General features: G+C 38.0%; 1 protein-coding gene across 2 annotated transcripts in view; it reads right to left on the bottom strand.

The window, feature by feature from the left end:
- Nucleotides 1-24,933, bottom strand: part of LOC309961460 (recombining binding protein suppressor of hairless) — a 112,063-nt gene that overhangs the window by 67,607 nt on the left and 19,523 nt on the right. The window contains exon 1 of one of the 2 annotated variants that reach the window (XM_082838742.1): nucleotides 1,916-2,846. The exons of the other annotated variant lie outside the window; for it this stretch is intronic. Coding sequence (XP_082694868.1) covers nucleotides 1,916-1,932 — 17 coding nt within the window. The 5' untranslated portion in view covers nucleotides 1,933-2,846. Of the gene's footprint in view, nucleotides 1-1,915; nucleotides 2,847-24,933 lie in introns of those variants that run through there. 2 annotated transcript variants of the gene reach the window in all.

The following is a 24,933-nucleotide window of genomic DNA, read 5'->3' as shown; positions in this document are numbered from 1 at the left end:
CATGGGTTCGAGCCCTGGTCCAGGAAGATCCCACATGCTGCGGAGCAACTAAGCCCGTGTGCCACAACTACTGAGCCTGTGCTCTAGAGCCCACAAGCCACAACTACTGAAGCCCACGCGCCTAGAGCCCGTGCTCTGCAACAAGAGAAGCCACTGCAATGAGAAGCTCGTGCACCACAACGAAGTCACTCGCCGCAACTAGAGAAAGCCCGCAGGCAGCAACAAAGACCTAACGCAGCCAAAAATAAATAAAATAAAATAAATTAAAAAATAAATAAATAAAAATAATCATCACTGTTAATCTAACACTGGCTTCTTGCATGCTCAATCCTACACTAAATGTGTATGGAATTTATTTATATATATGTGTGTGTATATATACATACATATACACACACACATATAATGCAATATATAATTACGGTATTATATTTTTAATACACAAGTTTATTTTTTTTCCAGATCATTCTTTCAACCTGTCAAAACAAAAAAAGTAGTGCCAGATTTGAAACACAGATCAGCTGGCCGCAGAATCTAAGCTCTTAACCACCAAGCTATAAACTCTTCCAAAGAGAAAGGAGTTCCCAAATCTGGCTGTGCATCAAGAATCCTCTGTGGCATTAAAACAAAACAAACAGATGCCCAAGTACTACCCTAAAAAGAGATTTTCTTTTTAAGTTGAAGTAGCAAATATTATGGAGAAATATATTTTGTAAACAATGTATCAAATACCGTCTCCAACCAAAGAAACCATCTTTTTGGAGAGTAGACACTGTTGTATTGGACATAAAATACCTGGTTGAACTTGGTTAACAGGCAGCTGACTTCACCTTGAAACTTGATTCACTGTCATTATAGACCAGAATTTAATATAAAGCAGTTTTGTCTTAGGTTTAATAACTAAATTCCATTAATAATTTAACTGCTGACATGTCAAGAGGATCTTAACATAAGGTAGACTGATAAAAATTACAGGCTGCACCAAAGTATTTCTATTACACTTATATATCCATGATTTAAACATCTATCTTCCCAACATGTTTTCCTTCATTACCTAAAAGATAAAAGAATTTTGAACCCGATGTAACTTTATGAACTCAGCATTCTCCCTGGGTTGATTCACTTCCACTACCCCAAGAAAACATCCAGTAGCAAGCAAACAGTACAAAATTAGGTTTCCAAGGTTTCCAATAATTAAGAAATGGTTTTGACTACATCACTCAAATAAAATGTTATGAACATAAAAACTTTAAAGATTTTTGATGGTTAAGTGGGTAATATGAAGCCTAGAATTACCACTACTAGCAACCACAAGTAACAGTGGGACTACATACCACAAACACATGAAAGATTAACTGTATACATATGGTGGTGAAGAGACAACAATCACAGTATTAGTAAAGAATTACTCATTTTCCTCTCAGTAAAAATTCTTTGTAAAAGACAAAAACAAGCACAAACTATAAATGGTCCAAGTAAAAATTATTTCGTTTGGTCAAATTAATACTCCAACTGAAGAACTGTATCCAATTATTTCCTGTTCAGGCTACCATGAAATGACAGCACTACAGAGAACTAGTCTATGATGTAAACCAGAAAGATAATTACAGACTAACATATGAATAATCACTAAACTATTTCGTGAAAGAAACTATAGCCCATTACTATTAAAATCTAACAAAAATATCTACCCTAGTGTCTCCTATAACCATATCTCAAAGGGGGGTGGGGAATCACTCAACAAGCTTGTGATACATGGTTTTTTTACAACAAAAAATACTTTTGCCATAACTCCATAACCACATCTGCAATCTAAATATTAAAATATCTTAAAATATGCAATAATTAAATATAGAACCATGAGTGTTCACTCTACGCATGACCTTGGGGCCACTGGAAGATTTCTAAAGCATACCTTTTAATCCACGCCATGGTACTTCAAGAACATGTTAAGGCAAGCCACAGGCTGGAACACTTCGATGCACCTCAAAACACCTCAGCCAGTTTATCTGTATCATTCTCCTTTCCTTTTGAGATCATAATGGTTCCGAAGAACTATAATGCTTCCATTGGAATGACAGTTTCATAATTTCAATGACTTAAAAACAAAAACAAAAAATAAGAACTTAAGTGTTGGTATGTTAAGCCACTAGTGAGTGCACTGTGTTAATTGCTGCCACGGCTAAGAAAAACAAAGCAGCTACTGCTACTACCACGTAACATTTTTAATATGACCCTGATGTGAATGAGGAGGAGTACATGCTTAGTGGTCAGAGTGACAGCCCTTGCTTTATAGAGATCTATCCAAAGCCCACAAATCTCTTTATCCCAACTGATTCTTCAGTTTTCTTCTCAAGGAATGAAAATAACCTAAAAGACAGGTCTGAATACTTGGTAGGTGCCAGGTTCACCTCTGACCAACTATTCTGTGTTGAATGAGAGCTGGAAATCACCCACACACCTGCATAAAAGGGAACTCATTAATAGACACAACAGGGATTCCTTCAAACAATGCCCCTTCTGGTGTTAATATTACTGAATCATTTTAATTCCATGGAAGTCATTAAACTGTAAAAAGTTACAGTTTCTAAAGCTTACTTCTATGAAGAGCATGCAGATAAATGAACAGATTCATGGCTAACTATCAGGTTTTAGTGTTTCTCTGTGATTGCCTTGACAGGTTACCTGATTCCTCCTTCCTCCTCACCCCACTCCACCTTTCTTACATAAAAACATTAAAAACACTTCATTACTTAAATGATACAGTAAGAAGTCTATGTATCACATTTTAAATCTAAGAATTCATTCTACTTCTACTTCAAGTTTGGCACTCTATAGTTACAAGAACGAACTAATACTCAACCTACACAAAGGAAGTAAAACTGATAAATTATCAGTAATACACATACATTTATGTCATAAAGCAGTTAACATTACTTTAGGATGACTGATAGGAAACTTTTAATAAAAGCAAGCAATAAAAGGGGCTTCCAAGGAAAGAAAGTAGCTGGGAGAGGTCTGTTATACTCTGGGTTTATGGGGCAGCTCGTGCAAAGGTTAATAGACAAGGAATGGCAGACAACAAAGTTTCCCAGCTAGAGCTAAAAAGTACGTGCTAAAGAGAAAGAGAAATTATTTCCTGTTTGAAAGGGTAGATTCAACTGATGAAAACATTTCAGGTCCACTGTCAGAAAAATTACATATTCCTGAGATTTAGATTTATTGCAGGTTGTAGGGAATACAGACTACAAAATGTAGGTCACTCTTCAGAAAGCTGGTAATAGTGGCATAATTGGGAAAATACTAATGAAGAACAGAAACAAGGGCCCTGGTCCAATGAAATCACTGTAGCCACAACCATCTTTAAAACTGATCATTTTACCGCTTTAGTGCAACTCCCCGACCCTTCCCCCTCCAGCTTAAAACCTTTCAAAGGCTCTATATGTGTTACAACCTCCTGGGAGGAAACACACATTGTTTCCTACACTCTGTTCCTCCATGTTTCCTACACTCTGTTCCTCCAAATAAACTCTGGACTATCAGGTTAATGTTCCTGAAGTACAGTTCCTCCCTTGCACATAAAGAATGATGTTAATCACTGGGAAACAAGGCAGGATATAAATACATTAGATAATAAAGGAAAGAATAAAAGCCTAGGTCTGTAACACTTACTCATTATCTCATTTAATTTTTCATAACGCCATTTTACAGAGGAGAAAACTGACACTCTGTGGTCAAGTGACTGACCAAAGAAAACACGCAATATGAGAAAAGAACTAGGCCTTCAATCTAGACCCTCTAGCTGGAATTTCAACACTTGTTCTATGCAACATTGTTGTAAAATATTGCTGGAGGAAGGAGGTGGTATTGGGCTAACATTTGTTGCCAATATGCCAAGAATCATGCTAGGGACTTAATGGTATTTTATTTCATCCTGATTTACCACTCATAAGACTGACTAGTTGCCTCCTTTTACAGGTGAGGAGATTGAGGCTCATAGACATTTAAGCATTAATCTGTTCAACATAATGCATCTGAGACTGAAAGAGGTTGGTCAGATATTGTCTCATATGTCCAACCCTAAAACTCACACTCACGTTGCTTTGCCAATCTATCTCCCAGAAGCAATCAGAAGAAATCAAATCCAAACTTAAGTTTTATTTTTCAACCTGGCTGATCTAACAATAATCTAATTTTATAAATGTTGCTGACTCAAAATGTAGTCAGTGTATATAACCAGATTTTTTAGCTATGGTTTAACAAGAGATTATATGCACATTCACTAAAGCCACTAAGAAGGCTTAGAATCATATTTAATAACTCAAATCAGAAAGTTCATTTGATTCTTACAAATGAGATTCAGTTTTTTCATGAAGTTATGCACTTGAAGATCTTTTAAAACTGACTTGTAAATCATGTTAGTTATCAATATAAATTTTAGTTGACAAAACAAAAATAAGCATAGAAGTTATTTTCCTTAAGAGGGTGCACTACCATGTTTCCCATGGACTGCTGTTACCAGTCCTTAGCCTCATGGAAAGCAAACCATTTATTAGGTGAGGGAGGTGAGGCCATTCAGTCAGATTATCAGTAATTAAAAAAAAAAGAGAGAGAGAGAGCAAGCAGATGGTCAGCTCTCTACAATGCTTCAAACCATGTTAAACTAAGAGTAACAAAAAGCACTGGAAAAATTCCCCAAATTAAGGACAGGAAACTCCTAAGTAACTTCAAATTTGAACAGAATCCAGCACTCACGTTGCATTCCAAAACTGCCTGCAGAAGCGATCAACAGAACTACTATACCAGTGTTTTTGGTAACAAGTTAGATGACTCAAAGAAACCATTTTTTTAATTGCTGAAACAGAATTTTGCAGAATTACCATATTTAAGGGTTCAAAACTGTTACAGGAAGAAATTAAATAGTCATTTAACAAATCTTCATCAGGGACTTTCCTGGTGGCGCAGTGGTTAAGAATCCGCCTCACAATGCAGGGGACGTGGGTTTGATCCCTGGTCTGGGAAGATCCCACATGCTGTGGAGCAACTAAACCCGTGCACCACAACTACTGAGCCTGAGCGCCAGAGCCCACGAGCCACAACTACTGAAGCCTACACACTGCAACTACTGAAGCCCGCGTGCTGCAACTACTGAAGCCCCGTGCCTAGAGCCCGTGCTCCGCCACAAGAGAAGCCACCGCAATGAGAAGCCCGAGTGCCAAAACGAAGGGTAGCTCCTGTTCGCTGCAACTAGAGAAAGCCCACACGCAGCAACAAAGACCCAATGCGGCCGGAAAAAAAAACGAGAAATTCTGATGCCCAACTACATACCTTTTTTTTAATAAATATATTTATTTTTTATTTACTTATGTTTGGCTGTGTTGAGTCTTCATTGCTGTGCACAGGCTTTCTCTAGTTGCGGCGAGCAGGGGCTACTCTTCGTTGCGGTCTGCAGACTTCTCATTGAGGTGGCTTCTCTTATTGTGGAGCATGGGCTCTAGGCACGCGGGCTTCAGTAGTAGTTGTGGTGCCTGGGCTCAGTAGTTGTGGCTCGCGGACTTTAGAGCACAGGCTCATCAGTTGTGGTGCAAGGGCTTAGTTGCTCCGCAGCATGTGGGATCTCCCCGGACCAGGTCTGGAACCCGTGTCCCCTGCATTGGCAGGCGGAGTCTTAACCACCGTACCACCAGGGAAGTCCCCCAACTACATAACTTTAATTTCAAAATTAATGTGTATTAAAACTCTATGCAAAAAAAAAAACTCTATGCAATTGTCTACAAAACATTTCACTTCTTTTGGAAGAGACAGAAATACATTTTCATGACAGTTGTTACGGCCTCCTTCACTATGTTGTGTCCAAAGTGGGTAGCTTTTGTCTTTCATCTCTGTAAAACTATTATCTAACCACCAAAGCGTGGAACACAATTGGCACTCAGGACTTAAGCATGTGAAAATGTTATAAACCCCATTTGGGACACACAACTGACAGCTAAATACAGAACGTTTGTGATGGAGTGCTTGTCTCATGTGCTCTGAAATATGTTAGGCACACAAATATTCGAGTGATTTGAAGAAATTATTTAGAAATGGCTTATACATGCTGCAACAATATCAAGGACAACAGAGACTTTGAAAGAAGATGATTTAACATGGACACCATTTTTTGACTACTGAATTTTGTTTGTTTTGTTTCTGACTACTGAATTTATAATACACAATGATTATTAAGGTCTAAGATCAGCACTGCTGCTAAAACATAAGCTTCAGGAATGTAATTAGAAACAAATGCCAGCAACTTCAAACTTCTATGCTTTTATAAACAGTCTCACATAGAAAGCTGAAATGACAATAATGAATGCATTCCGAGGCTCACTGCAATATTACCAAGCAAGGACTGGTAATTTCCAACAACACAGGAATAATTAAATCATGGCACATCCATATGATGGCAATAAGTCAGTAATGTTGACATTTATAACATTGTAATATTCTAATTATAAACATGGTTAGTTAACTATATATAGTGTTGGGACTTCCCTGGTGGTCCAGTGGTTAAGACTCCACGCTCCCAATGCAAGGGGCCCGGGTTCGACCCCCGATCAGGGAACTAGATCCTGCATGCCGCAACTAAAAGATCTCACAAGTGGCAATGAAGATCCCACGTGCCGAGACTAAAACCTGGCACAGCCAGATAGATAAGATAGATAGATAGATAAATGGTGTTTTCTCACATTACATGTTGTGTGTGTGTGTATATATATATAAAGTATAGAAAATTATAAATATATTTATAAATATAAATATGTTAAGTTCCATAAGATCAAGAACCATTTCAAATGTATCGCCAGCATTTATCACAGTGACTTCACACAGCCGGCAATAAAGCTTGGTGGTTAGAAGAATGGACTCTGAATAGGCTTGGGTTTGAATCCCAGATCCATAACTTACCAATATATAACTCTGAGCAAGTTAATTAATCACTAGGTAACTTAGTTTCTCCTTTTGAGAAATTGAGATAAAAATTTCATGTAATAGGAGACAAGGGATCTACTATATGTAAATCCCTTAGAACAGTATCTGGCACATAGTGATGACTCAATGAATGGGATTGGGGAGGTATGGAGGAGAAACAGTAGATTCTCAAATACCCAAGTAAATGAATAGACATTATTTTTAAAACATACACAGAAATGTTAGTAGGCATATGCAAACATTAAACAGGGTTTTTCAAACTTTGCTAACCGCAACCAAAAGTAGGTTTTAACGTAACAGCCACACACACATTCTGGTAGATAAAATCTATTCTATTTTATATCATGAATTTACTTAAAATGCTGGTTGTAACCCAATAAATGGATTTCACAATTAGTGAATCACTTTCTAAATGATGGACTCACAAATAATTTCTCCTTTATTTTTATCCTGCCACTTTAACTTTTCTTAACAAGGAGCAAGAAAAATTAACTATTATATCAAGAACCTAAGGTCAGAAAATACTCCAGGTTGGGGAAAGGTGCAGGGGAGGGATAAATTAGGAGTTCAGGATTAACATATACACACTATTATATATACAATAGATAACCAATAAAGACCTACTGTATAGCACAAGGAACTCTGTTCAATGTTATGTGGCAGCCTGGATGGGAGGGGAGTCTGGGAGGGAATGGATACATGTATATGTATGGCTGAGTCACTTTGCTGTGCACCTGAAACTATCACAACATTATTAATTGGCTATATTCCAATATAAAATAAAAAGTAAAATAAATAAATAAGTAAAAATAAAATGGGGAAAAAAAAAAGAATCTAAGGTCAGAAAATACTCCAGACTGGGGAAAGGTGGAGGGGAGGGATAAATCAGAAGTTTGGGATTAACATATACACACTACTATGTATACAGCAGATAAACAACAAGGACCTGCTATATAGCACAGGGAACTCCACTCAATATTCTGTAATAAACTAAATGGGAAAAGAATCTGAAAAAGAATAGATACATGTATATGTATAACTGACCCACTTTGCTGTACACCTGAAACTAACACAACACTGTAAATCAACTATACTCCCGTATAAAATAAAAATTTTAAAAATAATAAAAAAATTTTTTAAAAACTCCAGAAAAGGCTTTAATCTGTTATATATTTTTAGTTTTGTTTTATAGTCTTCCAAATTTATTTACTTTTTTTTTAAATTTATTTATTTATTTTTGGCTGCATTGGGTCTCTGTTGCTGCGCACGGCCTTTCTCTAGTTGTGGTGAGCGGGGGCTACTCTTCGTTGTGGTGTGCGGGCTTCTCATTGTGGTGGCTTCTCTTGTTGCCAAGCACGGGCTCTAGACACGCGGGCTCAGTAGTTGTGGCACACAGGCTTAGTTGCTCTGCGGCATGTGGGATCTTCCCGGACCAGGGCTCGAATCTGTGTCCCCTGCACTGGCAGGCGGATTCCTAACCACTGTGCCACCAGGGAAGCCCTTATTTACTCTTAAACCACCAGAAATCTCAATAGAAAACTTTAAAAGATCATCAAAAGGTGATATAAAAATTTGCCCCCTTTTAAAATATACCTAGGTAGACTTACTCGTGAAGTTTTGACAAAGGGAGAACGCAACATTAAGAGGTATGAAAGAAAAAAGGTTGCTGGGTATGGTTTAATTGGACAACTGCTGGATCCTTCCTGATCCAGCTTCTGGTCTCCTCCTAGCCATACAAATAAAACATATGTTCTGGCCACACTGGAAATTTGTACATCTCTCAGAGGACACCATGGTGTTTCAGATCTCTGGACCTTCGCCCCACCCTCCCACATGCAAAAACTGCAGGAGCAGTGGGTAAAATAGAATTTAACGTCACATGATATTGTTTAAAAGGAGAATATAAGAATAAAGGAGGGGGGCTTCCCTGGTGGCACAGTGGTTGAGAGTTCGCCTGCCAATGCAGGGGACACGGGTTCATGCCGCGGAGCGGCTGGGCCCGTGAGCCATGACCGCTAAGCCTGCGTGTCTGGAGCCTGTGCTCCGCAACGGGAGAGGCCACAACAGTGAGAGGCCCGCGTACCGCAAAAAAAAAAAAAACACCAACAACAAAAAAGAATAAAGAAGGGAAAAAATGAAATAGGTGAGACTAGGAATGAGAAACAAAATTTTTTAATGTTTTTGGTGCCTGCAATAGATGACATTCTACATGCTGAGCTAAGTTAGTGTTTTTCCATAAATTCTCACAGGCTTATTATATAAAGATATTTTTAAGAAGAAAAATACTAAATACTGAATTGATGAAGTAACGTATTTTTAATTAGATACCATAATTTAGGGAATGTGTTCTACAGACACTTTAATTTTAAATGAATTTTGTCAACGAAGTACTTGGAAACAGTCTTGTTAAATAATGACAGAAAATTAACCATTGCTATTATCTAAAGTATGAAAATCACATATTCCAGGTATTTCAATTCTGAACTTGTTTTTGCCAGTGCTAATAAAGGTTTCAAATCTGGTTTGAGTAACTTTCCAAGAATCTTTCTGAGAATCATAAACTATTCTGATTCCATCGTAATAGTAAAGCTGTAACTCCTTTTCCAGCTAAACACTGGGGGCAAGGGAAAGTCAAGCACCTAAGAGGCTAACTGAAGATCAATGAGACCCACTGACTAAAAGACGCTTGACATCTAACAATTCTGGAAGATGGAATATTCAGCTAATTTTATTTCTGAGGAACTCCCAACTGGGAAGCTCTTTTCTCAAAATGTATATCCTAAAATTTTCAGTAACAGCGTTATAAAAACTATCAAAGTGCCTGATGCTGCTGCTGCTCTTAAAGTGGCAAACATCCAGGGTGTCAATTGGCATATGCCTGAATTTTTTGCTAGAATTCTAGATGGCACAGTATAGACAGGTATAATTTGAATATAAATACACACATGCATACACACACACATATACACACACAACTATCTTTTTTCAAACAGATTAGTGTTAGCAAGTTCACCAAAGCTAGGAGGGTGGGGAACGTGGTAAGGGCGATGGAAGAACTACACTGTTCAAAAGTGCTGAGTAAAGGATGTTAAGGAAGGAAAAGTAGTAATACAGTAAATCAGCTCATAAAAACTACTATACATTTATTCAAAACAAGCAAATCAACAGAAGCTTCTTTCCTTTCTAGGATTTGAGAGGAAACTAAGGAAGAAATGCTAAAGAGTCTGAATCAAATTTACCTCTACTTTCTTTTTTATGTAAATATTTATAAAAATGGTTATGAGTGAATTCAGTTTCTCCATACCATTTTCTTTCTCCTTTGGTTTCACTGCTTAGGTCTCTTTTTGTTTAAAATAAAACGTAAATTTTGGTGGCTTGAAAAATAGTGTGGTCATGAGTATAAAGAATGTGCTGATCGAGTTCTGGGCTTGGGAGTCAGGCGTCATAGGTTAGAAACGCACTGGATATGTAACTTCTGACCAGTCACAACTTCTCTGTAGATAATAAGAGAATAATAAACTACAATATTAATGCTTAAATACTGCTTAAATGTGAAAGTACCTAGAACACTGCCCACCAGAGCAGGCATAAACATTTACTGACTCTGAAGGCACAATCTGATAATCAGTTACTGCTAATGTCACAATTCTAAAGCCAAAATAAAACATTTTCCTAAAAATTTTTAAATTTAATGTTCAATAAATACTTATGTTTAAGTTTTAAATTTTTCACACTTATGTTTATTTCAATTATGTGGATGATGATCCAATCTGTAGCTCTTAATTCATGCCTTCAAGCATTCTTTCTCTTGACAAATTCATTAGTTCAACAAATATTTGAACATCTACAATGTGTCAGCCCTTTTTTAAGTACTAAGGATACCTCACTGTACAGATAAGACCAAAACGCTTGGCAGCACAGTTTACGGTGTAACTAGAATGTCAGATAGTGGCAAATGCTACGGAGAGAAACAGAAGGAAAGGATAAGAAAGACAGGAGGTGAGGTGCAATTTTAAATAAGCCCTCAGTGAGGTAATATTCGAGCAAAGATCTGAAGGAGGTGATGAAAGGAGGAAGATTTCATGCAAAGGTAACAAAAAGTAGGTCCAAGAGCCCTAAAGCAGGAGTGTTTCAGCGAGGAACAGAGACTACAGGAGAGGCGTATCAGGAGACGAGAGGTTATGTGAGTTTGTGTGAGTACGGGTGGCGGTGTGCATGTACATGTTCAAGGGACACCACAGATCACGAAGGTCTTGAGCTTTTTACTCCAAATTTTGAGTCAAGGAAGATCAAGATCTAAGCAGAGGAAGATCAGCATGAATTGGCTGCTGAGCAAGGAAAGAGAAAAGGTATAAAGGGAAAAAGCAGTAGAGACCAGTTAAGAGGCTATGGTGACTATGTAGGTTAAAGATGAAAAAGCCTCACACAGGGTGGAAGCAGTGGGAAGTGTCACAGGTGATGAAACTATGGGCATTTTTTTTTTTTTTTTTTTTTTTTTTTTGCGGTACGCGGGCCTCTCACTGTTGTGGCCTCTCCCGTTGCGGAGCACAGGCTGCGCAGGCTCAGCGGCCATGGCTCACGGGCCCAGCTACTCCGCGGCATGTGGGATCTTCCTGGACCGGGGTAAGAACCCGTGTCCCCTGCATCAGCAGGCGGACTCTCAACCACTGTGCCACCAGGGAAGCCCGGGCATATTTTAAAGACAAAACTAACAACATCTGATGACACTCCGGATCGTAGAGTTGAAGAAAAAAGAGGAAGAGAGCAATGGTGACTCCAAGGTTTCTAGCCTAAGCAACCCAAAGGATAAAGTTACTTAATGAGATGGGGAAAACTTAAGGAGAAGATCTGGGGTGGGGAGGGTTCATTTTTTAATTTTGTATCTATATGAGATCGTGGTTGTTCACCAAACTTATTGTGATGTATGTAAGCTATCATTATGCTATACACCATAAACATACAATGCTGTATGTCAATTATATCTCAATAAAACTGGAAGAAAAAATACATTAGGAAAAAAAGAGGGGGTTTCAGTAGCTCAGTTTGGATATAATAAATTAGATATGCTCAGATATTCTAACAGAATTTATTACAGTTTATCAGAACTTTCTGCAAAGAGTAGGGAGGTATGACAAGTCAAGTTAGTCTATTTAGTTCTTGCTTGTAGTTGGAATTTTTAAAAAATGAGGTAAATGTATTATTTACTAAACAAGTGTTCTAATAATCTTAGCATTTTAATTATGCATCCTCTGCCATCTATATCTGTCAGTGTTAAATAAATGATAATGTGGTAAAAATATTTTTTAAAATCTCTAATTACAGAGACTAATTTAAGGGAGACAGTCCATATTCAAACACTGTACAGGTAAAATAATAAAGGCAAACTCAGATAAGAACAGGAACCTATTATCTGATGCTCTCTAGTCACCAAAATGCTTCTCAGTCTCAATCCCATAGACTAGAAACAATAAATTTAACAGACAACACATATGAAGTGCTTTCCACATGCTAAGCATCTCATTTAAATTACCAACTACCTTCTATTAGCTTACCTATTACAATGAGGCTGAAAGAAATTAATAAAGTTAAAGAACTGTCCTATAACTTTAGCCATACTAGAAAGAACTAGTTTAAAAGTCTCTAAGGACTTCTTTTGATCTGTTGCTTTAATTTTCCATCACCATGCTTCATCTAGATTTTGTGTTCTCTTCAGGCTTTTCATTTTCCAATGCCAAATGATAGGAAAGGAACATGAAGGAAAATGATGTATTAAAGAGTTCCAACACATGTTCCTGAGATGGAACTGTGTTGAAATGTATTAACAGAAGTCACAATTTCAGGCTGTGGGCTTAGAATTACAACTCTGCTAAATAGAAATGAACTGTAGAGAACTTGGAAAGTGAATATGTGTTTTCTAGGGAGTAATGAATAAAAAGATAAAGGAACCTCTCTGATATACTTATTCTCACCTCACTGTTCTTATTTTAACTTCAATTAGAAAATTACTGCCACAAAGTATCAAGATTTTAGAGACACTTTCAAAATTAACAGGTAACACTTGACAATTCATCCCTATTTTAGGATAACCTTATCACAACTTTTTTCATCAGATGCAGGGGCTGTTTTATTTCACCTATCTGATAGTTGAAGGTCTTCAAGCAGTTCTTCAGTCAGACTAGAACATGTACAACACCATCTCTGTTTTGGGCACTTCAAAGTGTACATAATTTTGTACATTTTACTTAATCCTCACAATAATCCAATGATTATATTAAAAACCGCAAGTCTTCTAAGTCCGGTTAACTTTATACTATACCTCCATTGTGGTGTCTACCACTAGCAGGATAAGCATTTTAGGTCATTTTTCCAAAAGTCATAATATATTTGAGTTGTACAAAGTATTTATATGATCTTCTGTAATCATCCTTGTGGCAGCAAACACTATTTTCGAACAGGGGGTCTCTACAAGACTGTAGTGGTTTGCACAGTTTTATCAAACTCAATTTTATTATATGCAATCTTCAATAACAAAAAACCCAAGATTCCCCCCACCAAAGAAACAAAAACACAAAAACAAACAAACAAAAAACTCAAACAAATGCAACCCAAATGTCCACCAGAAGATGGACAGATTTTTTAAATGTGGTACATGCATACAATGGAATACTATTCTACCTTAAAAAGGTAGGAATTCTGACATGCTACAACATGGATGAACCTTGAAGACATTATGCTAAGTGAAATAAGCCAGTCACAAAAGGACAATACTGTATGACTAGGTAACTAGAACAGTCAAATTCATAGAGATAGAAAGGAGAATGGTGGTTACCAAGGGCTCAGGGTAAGAGGGAACAGAGTTATTGCTTAATGAGTGCAGAGTTTCAGGTTAGGAAGATGGAAAAAGTTCTGGAGATGGATGGTGGTGATAGTTGTACAACAACATGAATGCACCTAATACCACTGAACAGTACAGTTAAAAATGGTTAAAATAATAAATCTTACATTACATATATTTTGCTACAATAAAAAAACTGAACACACATCATGGAAATACATCAACAGCAGATAGTGAATTATCTTCTTCCTTATATTTTCATAAAGTTTCCCTTATTTTACCCCAAACCTATTTCTCATTCTAGTTTTGTTTTTGTAAATGGTGCCGCCTACCCACTCAGATAGCCACAACATTCAGTTTCTCTGTTGTCATCCTAAGCTTACAAACTGGTTTTAACTCTGTACCACTGCTTGAATCTGATTCTTTAATTTCTAATGTCACGGTCTTCATTACAGCATTTGATTACTATAACAGTCTCATAGCCAATTTCCCATCTCAAAAACCTAGCCTTCACAGTTACTGCTTTTGAAATAAAGCTCATGTGTTAAAACCTTTCCAAAGGCTCCCATTGTCCATTCAAGTTTAAAGTTCTGAGCTACACAGTAAAAATACTTTGCTACTTGATCCAACCTACCTTTCTAGACTTGTCCACAAGCCCCTCTTGCTTCCTATACTCTACACATCAGATTCTTTACTCCCTTTTGTCTCACCGTATTTACTAGGCTGTCCTGCCTCCATGCTTTTTCTCACACTTCTCCATCTGTACAGAAGTCCCTTCTTCTCAATTCCTATTGAAATCCAGTCATCAACTCACACACTGCTATACATATGGGTGTGAGTTAATATAAGGTTCTGGAGCTGGCAGTATCTATCAAAACTACAAATGTACATATCCCTGCCACCAGCAGTTCCACTTCTAAGTGTATGTCTTACAAAAATACTCACAGATGTGTGGCTACGACACAGCGTTGTTCCTAAAAGAGAAACACAGGTAGTTGTATGCCAAATGCAAACTGGCTAATAAATTCTGTTACATCTATATTATGGATATGGAATACTACACAGTTTTTTCTGTTTTTTGCGGTACGCAGGCCTCTCACTGCTGTGGCCTCTCCCGTCGCGGAGCACAGGCTCCGGACGCACAGGCTCAGCGGCCATGGCTCACGGGTCCAGTTGCTCAGCGGCATGTGGGATCCTCCTGGACCGGGCACGAACCCGCGTCCCCTGCATCGGCAGGTGGACTCTCAACCACTGCACCACCAGGGAAGCCCTACACAGATTTTTTTAAAGAAAATTTGGGGGGGGGGGGCGGGGCGGGGGGTACCGCGCCACGCAACTTGCAGCATCTTAGTTCCCTGACCAGGGATGGAACCCAGGCCCATGGCAGGGAAAGCACCAAGTTCTAACCACTGGATCACCGGGGAATTCCCAAGAAAAATAATTCTAAATGCATGCTAAGAACTCAAGAATGATTAACTTTTTAAAGTAAACATAATATATAACATACAAATACAATAATATGAGCCCATATGCCCTCTAGAAAGCCCAAAGTATATGGAAAATTGTCTGGAAGAATGTATCTCAAAATTTTAAAACTGGTTACCTCTGGGGAAAGAAGTAGAACTGGAGGCTTCTAAACTATCATAATAATGATACAAGAATATATTCCTGTATTAATTGTATAACATTTCAAGGAAGAAATGTTTTATATATATATATATATATATATATACGTATATATATGTGTGTATATATAATATATATGTGTGTGTGTGTGTGTGTGTGTATATATATATATATATATATATATATATACACACACATATACATATATATAAAAGGAAGAGCTTATACAGACAATCTCTCTCACTCCTGATCTATTTGGCCTGATCTGGCTCCTACTCCATTTATCCAATGATACAGAACTTAACTGAATGGCACTGGCTACACAGAACAGAAGCACAAGCAGCCTATCTTGGCACAGATTTATCTTGGCTCAGGCTCCCTAATGACATTCACAGCTGCCAGTGACACACGCCTCAGGTCCAGGGAGAAAACAGCCACATTCTCACTCCGCCACTACTCAGGCTTACTCTTCGACTGACTTTGTTTTCATCCATTTGAAGGAATGTTTACAAACTGAGCACTCATGGTTTTTTAATTAATCCATCTGTCTCCTATGAGAACCACACCCTGACTGGGAGGGACAGAGGACAGAGAGTACCCAGGTATTCTTTTTTTTTTTTTTTTAACATATTTATTGGAGTATAATTGCTTTACAATGGCGTGTTAGTTTCTGCTGTATAACAAAGTGAATCAGCTATACATATACATATATCCCCATATCTCCTCACTCTTGAGTCTCTCTCCCACTCTCCCTATCCCACCCCTCTAGGTGGTCACAAAGCACCAAGCTGATCTCCCTGTGCTATGCGGCTGCTTCCCACTAGCTATCGATTTTACATTTGGTAGTATATATGTCCATGCCACTCTCACTTTGTTCCAGCTTACCCTTCCCCCTCCCTGTGTCCTCAAGTCCATTCTCTATATCTGCGTCTTTATTCCTGTCCTGCCCCTAGGTTCTTCAGAACCACTTTTTTTTTTTTTAAGATTCCATATACCCAGGTATTCCTGAACAAAATCTCGCCTCCCGATTTCCAGAACTCACCTTCCTCTAGCATAATTTAAAAGTTTAAGGGGAATTCCCTGGTGGTCCAGTGGTTAGGACTCAGTGCTTTCACTGCTGAGGGCCCGGGTTCAATCCCTGGTCAGGGAACTAAGATCCCACAAGCCACACAGCGCAGTCAAAAAAAAATTTTTTTTAAGTTTAAAAATAAGAAGAGGAATAAGAAATCCTTCATGAAGGCTTTGCTGAAATCCCCAGTCCAAATTAATCACTCCTTCTTCTTCTGTATTTGTGAAATGTCTCTATTACAGGAGTCATTATGTTCATCTTTATATTACAGTAAAAGTTCTGAGCATAGCTGGATTCTGCACTAAGGTACAAACAGCCAAAGACCAAACTGTCCTAACTCATCTTTTATAAAACTTAAGGTGTTCAAAGATCTTGCCTGTAACAGGTTTTCAAGAAATGACTCCTCAATAGAATTTGTTGAAAATAGTTCAGTGCATAGTACTAAGAATAAAAATGTCAATAGGAAATATCAAATCAAATAAGAAGGATCAATGAGAAGTTTTAAATGGAGTTCCTGTTCAACTTATTTGGTTAAATGAAAGCTTTGAGTTGGAAGAGAGAATATAAACCTTAAAAACCACTACATGTCATAGGCAAAAGCAGTATAGAACTTTTAACAGCGTTCAAACAGGAAAAAGTTCATCTCCTTTGAAACCTAAAGGAAAAAACCTGTTTGTATCCCCTTACATCACACGAGCCTAAATACAATTACAGCCTCTTCACTTTCTGATTATTTTACCAGTTTCCTATATAAAATTTTGCCAAAAAATGAAAATATAAATCTCATTTACCACATTTTGTGTCTGTTTTCCTTGTGACCTACATTTGACAGTAAAAACAAAATCCTGCCTTCTCATATTTTATATTAAATAAAATTGATAAGCATCTAAAAATTATTTGAAAAATGTTAAACTTGCTGAAAATATTTCTTGACAGTGGTATATGTTATGCTATGCTCTGAAGAGTACTATGAATTATAAATGACAACTGCAAATTAAGAGCTAACACTTACTTAGTAAATTCAGTGTGTAAAAAAAATTGTCAGGAATTATCTCCTTTATTTACTACCAAACTCTATGGACAGGTATAATTAATTCCATTTTACAGATACACAAATTGAGGCTTAAAGAAGTCAAGTAACTTGCAGAAAGTGACATTTAAGTGATAGAGCCAGAATTCAAAGCCTGGTCTTCCCGATTCCAAAATTAATACAGTTGATCCTTGAACAACATGGATTTGAACTAGGCAGGTCCACTTACACACGATGAATTTAAACTATGCAGGTCCACTTACACACGGATTTTTTTTTTCTCCAATAAATACACACTATAATACCATGCAATCCATGGTTGGGTGAATCCAAGGAAGCGGAACTGTGGGTACAGAGGGCCGACTGTAAAGCTACATGAGGATTTTCCACTGCACAGGGGTCTGATGTCCCTAACTGCCAAGTTGTTCAAGCGTCAGCTGAACTCACCTGCCACTCACCCTATGCATTTAACAAATCAAATCAAAACAAGTGTAAAGTCTGTTCTGCTATAATGTATGTTCTTTGCTGTGAATTACTTCTTAGGCAACTAGAAATAGGTGAATGATGCTAGTGTAAAAGGAAGTTATGTTGCTTCATACACTATTTTTCCTAGCATGTTAATGTTTTGAGGCAAAGGGGAAAGCTTTTCCACAAATAAAGATGAAAGCTTAGTAACAGATGAATATTTTAAGGAAAAAGCCCTGAAAATCTACAAAAGTACTTTTCTTTCTTACGAGTAGTAGCTGGTTTAGCGGCTTCAGGAATTGCTACTCTTTCAGCTAACTGGGTTAAGCTATTTGACAAAGCTGCCTGTGCAGATGAAGAAGCTGCAAAAAATTCCCCCTGTATTAACACAATGGATTGGGACTTCCCTGGTGGTGCAGTGGTTAAGACTCCATGAGCCCAATGCAGGGGACCCGGATTCGATCCCTGGTCAGAGAACTAGATCCAAGATGCAGGCCGCAACTAAGAATTCGCATGCCACAACTAAGGAGCCCGCATACTGCAACTAAGAAGCCGGCGAGCCGCAACTAAGACCCAGAACAACCAAATAAACAAATAAATATTTTTTTAAAAAATGGATTAATGAAGAAAGCTACACATAGGATTAGATTTTTAATTTTAATGAAAATAGTCTCTTAGAAGCAATGTCCTTCCAGGACCTACAACTAGAAGAGGCTGAATCCAAGGTTCAAGATTCCAAAGATTGATGGTAACACAAGGTACAAATGCTAGTCCTTTGTTTTTTTAGGATTGCTATTGTTTTTAGTTAGTATCCAAGATCAGTTTCATGGAATTTCAATAGTCTGTCCCAAACCTTTTTTTCCCCATGAGTCTTATTACTTTCACTGCACAATTTTGCAAATCTCAAGTTTTGTCAAGCTACATATTCACCCCTCAGTATTTGCAGGTGATTAGTTCCAGGACCCCCCTGGATACCAAAATCTGCAGATGCCCAAGTCCCTTATATAAAATCACATAGTATTTGCATATAACCTATGCACATCCTCCCATATATATAGTTTTATTATTGTTATTCTTTTTTTTTTCTTTTTCGGCTGCGTTGGGTCTTAGTTGTGGCATCTGGGATCTTTCATTGCGGCGCACAGGCTTCTCTCTAGTTGTGGTGTGCAGGTTTTCTCTCTTTAGTTGTGGCGCGCATGAGCTCTGTAGTTCGTGGCATGCAGGCTCTCTAGTTGAGGCACATGGGCTCAGTAGTTGTGGCACGTGGGTTTAGTTGACCCGCGGCATGTGGGATCTTAGTTCCCTGACCAGGGATCGAACCCGCATCCCCTGCATTGGAAGGCAGATTCTTTACCACTGGACCACCAGGGAAGTCCCCCCCCCATATACTTTAATTCATCTCTAGATTACTTATAATACTTAATACAATGTAAATGTTCCATAAATGCTGTGTAAATAGTTGCCAGCAAGTTGCAAATTCAAATTTTGCTTTTTGGAACTTTCTGGATTTTTTTTCTCCCCAAATATTTTCAAACCACAGTTGGTTGACTTCTCAGATGCAGAATCTACGGATACAAAGGACCAACTGTATATGGCATTATGGCAGAAACCCCTGTGTGCATTAGACAAAACAATCCCTATGAATCTTTAGTACATGGATTTATCAAAATGCCACGGTTAGCTTTTTGTTTGGCTTTGGTTCTGGCTTTTAAAAGTGTGACGTGGCTTCCCTGGTGGCGCAATGGTTGAGAGTCCGCCTGCTGATGCAGGGGACACGGGTTCATGCCCCGGTCCAGGAAGATCCCACATGCCATGGAGCGGCTAGGCCCGTGAGCCATGGCCGCTGAGCCTGTGCATCCAGAGCCTGTGCTCCACAATGGGAGAGGCCACAGCAGTGAGAGGCCCGCGTACCGCAAAAAAAAAAAAAAAAGTAAAAGTGTGACGTAAATGTCAATGCTACAGAGAAAATAATAAAAGTGTGTTAAAACTGCTACCATTAGGACAAAAATGCAGTAGTAGTGATTAATGATATTTTGATGATTTGCTGTTGATCTTTTTTTTAATATTTATTTACTTATTTGGTTGTGCTGGGTCTTAGTTGCAGCAGGTGGGCTCCTTAGTTGCAGCTCGAGGGTTCCTTAGTTGTGGCATTCAAACTCTTAGTTGCAGCACTCAAACTCTGAGTTGCGGCATGCAGGTGGGATCTAGTTCCCTGAACAGGGATCGAACCCGGGCCCCCTACATTGGGAGCACAGAGTCTTAACCACTGCACCACCAGGGAAGTCCCTGTTGTTGATCTTTAAACAAAGATCAACGTCAACTAATTGTGATCCTAAAGTAGACATGAAGCGCGCGCGCGCGCGCACACACACACACACACACACACACACACACACACCCCAAAGCAGCCCTTAATATACTTCATTTCTTAACATATCAACTAGAGAAGATGATCCTATGGGGAGTGATTCTACTGAATAATCTATTATATAAACTAAGGCAATGGAGCCTACCCAGCATGCATGTATTTCCAAATTTATAAATACAGCATCAAAACAGAAAGCTCATATAGAAAGATAAACATAGTTTGTATAGAAAACAGGCCATATAATGCAGATATTTTGATACACAGTTGCCCAGAATTAATTGTTTATAACATAAAGCATTCTCAGAAAAAAAAATCATTCAAGTGATGCCTTGAGACCGAAGTATGTGGTTAAATGTAGGTTCAGGTTCTGGTACTAATTCCAACATGGAAAGGGGACTTCTCATACCAACAAGCAGTTCCCTGGACAGCAGAAAGGTGTCCTACAATTCAACTCAATTCTGACACTATCTACCGGGAGATAGATCTCCGAGGTTCCAATGACCTCCAACTTGGGTTTCAGAAGCCAGTCTCAAGCCCAACTTATTACGTGTGTTTCTGACCAGCCAGCTATATAGATCAGAGGTTCCCATGACCCCCTCCTTGGGTTCGATTAATTTGCTAGAGTGGCTCACACTTACTACATTACCGGTTTCTTATAAAAGGATATAACTCAGGAATAGCCAACTGGAAGAGATGCAATGGGCTAGGTATGGGGAAAGGGCCACATGTTACCACATTAACATAACAAAAGACACCTTTATCACTCAGGAAATTCCATGGGTTTTAGGAGCTGTGAGCCAGGAACCGTGGACAACACCAAATACGTATGAGAAATATATTCTGGTCATCTGATGACCAGATTTACAAATCACAACATCACAGTGGTAAAAAATTTGTTTCTTCTTCCCATTAGTCTTAATATTATACCTCCCTATTTCCCTGTTTCTATCTAAACAGTCTCAGAATTATGATCCTCATATGTCAGAGATTACATACCAATCTATACAATATTACCACATGTATTGTTTAAATCAACAGGGTTGGGGGCTTCCCTGGTGGCGCAGTGGTTAAGAACCTGCCTGCCAATGCAGGAGACAGGGGTTCGAGCCCTGGTCTGGGAAGATCCCACATGCCACAGAGAAACTAAGCCCATGCGCCACAACTACTGAGCCTGCACTCTACAGCCCGTGAGCCACAACTACTGAGCCCACGTGCCACAACTACTGAAGCCCACGCGCCTGGAGCCCATGCTCCACAACAAGAGAAAGAAGCCACAGCAATAAGCCCATACACACAATGAAGAGTAGCCCCCGCTCGCCGCAACTAGAGAAAAGCCCACATGCAGCAACGAAGACCCAATGCAGCCAAAAATAAATTAAATCAATTAATTTTTAAAAAACAGGGTTGGGAGAAACGTTTTGCATTTTAATAGAATAAAGCAAGAAAATTTCAAGTAATCATTTAAGAATTCCAAAATTAGTGTGTAAACACTCATTTACTCCAGGAAAGTTCCCTTCCTTTATTAATTACCTTTGGCTTGAGCAAATAAATTAGTTTATCTTCCCTAAGTGTCATCAATTTAGAGTGAAAGTTATTCAAAATCACATTTCTTGCCTGAGGGACAGTTTTTGATCCATCACCATGCAAAATCCAGAAGCCATGCCAGCAAATTATTCCTGTACATACATCCTCATCTCCCAATCTCACACCCAAAACCTGTTTCCCATATCAAATGATAGCAACCCTGTAATTACCATTGCTCAAACCAGAACATGAGGTTAGCTTTGATTCTTGTCTTTACTTCACATACCATATCTAATCTAGGCACGCTTTGCCTCAGGGTCTTTACATTTGCTGTTCCTGCTTGCTGGAATGTTCTGTCCCCACATAAAACATGCCTCACATTCTCAACTTACCCTTAAGGTCCTTTGCTCAAGTGTCACCACCTCAGAGACCCACTTTATCTTGTTGCAACCTCTTTCTGATACTCCCTATCCTATTTCCAATACTCTTTCTCTTCTGAAGCCCTAATCTCAATAAATATTTAACTTATTTGGTTTTTGTCTCTCTCACTAAAATGCAACCTCTATACACTGGCAGATTATACATATTTTTATATATATATTTTGGTCTGTTTTGTCCACTGGTATATCCTAGTGCCTGGGACATAGTTGGCACTCAAAATCCTTTGAATACATCACTAGGGCTCAGTCTATGTCGGATGATCCCAACCTGAGGGAATAAAAGGTGTTCCACAATGTGAAAGGTTGATAATGGTGCCCTCACTGACTGATCTGTTTCAGCACATCACAAATTTCCTAGTTTAATGACCTGAGCCCTCAAAAAAACAGGTGAGGGACTTAAGATAATTTCTGCAACAAAAGAGGTATTGGAGATAGTACTAATAATTTAAGCACACTAAATAAATAAATGGCAGAAGGGTACCTCTTCCTCCTAGTATTCCCTCTTTACCAAGTAAAAATAATGATTAATCAGATATAACAAGACAGTCAAAAAGAAGATAATAATAACCAAGATAATTTTTTAAAATATAGATTTACATCTATTATCAACAGTAACTTCACTGTATATATAAATTTTGCCCCAAAATATTAGCAAATGACAGTGCAAAGCAATCACAATTAGTAAAATACTTAAAATTTTAAGTACTTAAAACATAACAGGTCTCTATAGGTTGTGAGTTTTTTCTCTCTGGCAAGGTTTAAAGTCATGATTTTCAATTCAGTACTTTGGAAAATGTCATTGAGTTTACATGCTTCTTTTGTGACTTCTTATAAAACAGTGTAAGATAAAAAGCCACAGGGACTTCGCTGGCAGTCCAGTGATTAAGACTTCACACTTCCACTTCAGAGGGCACAGGTTCGATCCCTGGTTGGGGAACTAAAATCCCGCGTGCCGCGGTCAAAAAAAAAAAAGGAAGCCACATATCATGGGAAAGACTTATTCTTCCTGTCATGGTAGAAAAGGCTGAAGTATGACTTGGGGAATAACATGAACATAAACCAAAATGTATTTTTCTGTCAGTAAATTACTATATAAATATGCACAGAAAACACCGTTGAAGATTATGGGGGGGGAATTGGTATTAGAAAAAACTACATAGTGCGGGAAATTTGTCATACAGTAGGTAGTTATGTTTTTTCTGATATGCCTCAGTTTATTTAGTCTTTGCTGGCTTCTTAATGAAATGCAAAGTTTTCTAAGAAAATATCTATAGGAAAACATATTCTCAACTGCAAATTCATTCTACAGTTAAATATTTACTGAGTGCCTTTTACATGACAGGAACTCTTATAGGTACAAGGGATAGAAAACTGAACAAAAAGACACAATGTCTTCAGGAGGGAGCTTCTTTGACCTATTTTAATTAAAGCTTTTTATGGAAAATCAGTAAGAGTATTATCTGCTATGAGAGTGGCTGCTTTAAGCAAAATAAAACAAGATTTCTATAAAAAGCTTACTGAGATCCCATCACACAAGAAACTCATTCATTTAATCTTTCAATTAGGAAGCAAAGAAAATGACAACAGAATGACACAAAGTACTACCAGATGTCATGGATATGGTTAGTTACACTATATCTTCATGAAACAGGGAGTAACCTTGAAAACCTTTTGTACCACATAGAGGTTTGCTCTTCATCTTGTGGCAAAGCACTTAAAAGGTTTTGAAACTTGACGAGTTACTCATTTTTCTTACACAAAAAGGTCCCCAAATTGATTACTTTTCCTGTGAAGACATGCAGCTTCCTGTAGTATGTGATCTAGCAGTTACTTCTGTAAAATTAAAAACACTTAAGGTAAGCATGGCATTTTAAACAATGGCTTTTCAACTATGAAAATCACCTGATTTGTATAGAACTAACTTAAAACTAGCCCTTTGAATGACTCTCAAAGTATTAACCAAGATTTTTAAAAAATGATGCATATTATATATACCACAATTAAAAAATAACAAAGTAACCTTAAATACACTACTCTCAAAAAATACTTGTGAAGATAAAAAGGGGTTCTACCATTCTATTAAAAGTATCTTCAAAATTTTGTTTACCTCATTTTTATCACAAAATTTTTTAACATTTGAAATTTCTATAGATACTTCAATGTGTATATTAGTAAAGTACAACACTTCATTATAATTTTTTAATACACAATCACATATACTGGGGTACACATTAACTTTCTACTGATATAGGTAAACAACCAAAAGTCTAGAGACTATAGTACAGTACAAAGCAAAACAAAGTGCTGCACAGGCCACACAGCTCTTGTAGTATATGGATCAAGACCCCAAAGACAGGCAATCTTCTTTGGCTTCGTATGAATTAATTAAATCCACCACCTCAGTCACTAGGGACACCAAGCAAAAATATATGAAAGAATCAACGAATAAACATCAACCCTTGAGGAGAAAAATACAGAATATTTTCCCTCATTAAAATGAGATAGTCAGGACTTCCCTGATGGTCCAGTGGTTAAGACTCCACGCTTCCACTGCAGGGGGTACGGGTTCAATTCCTGGTCAGGGAAGTTCTACATGCCACATAGTGT

This window comes from Leucopleurus acutus (genome assembly GCF_964270905.1).
Source record: "Leucopleurus acutus genome assembly, chromosome: 4".
NCBI lineage: Eukaryota > Metazoa > Chordata > Mammalia > Artiodactyla > Delphinidae > Leucopleurus > Leucopleurus acutus.
This window is presented reverse-complemented; position numbering and strand designations above follow the sequence as displayed.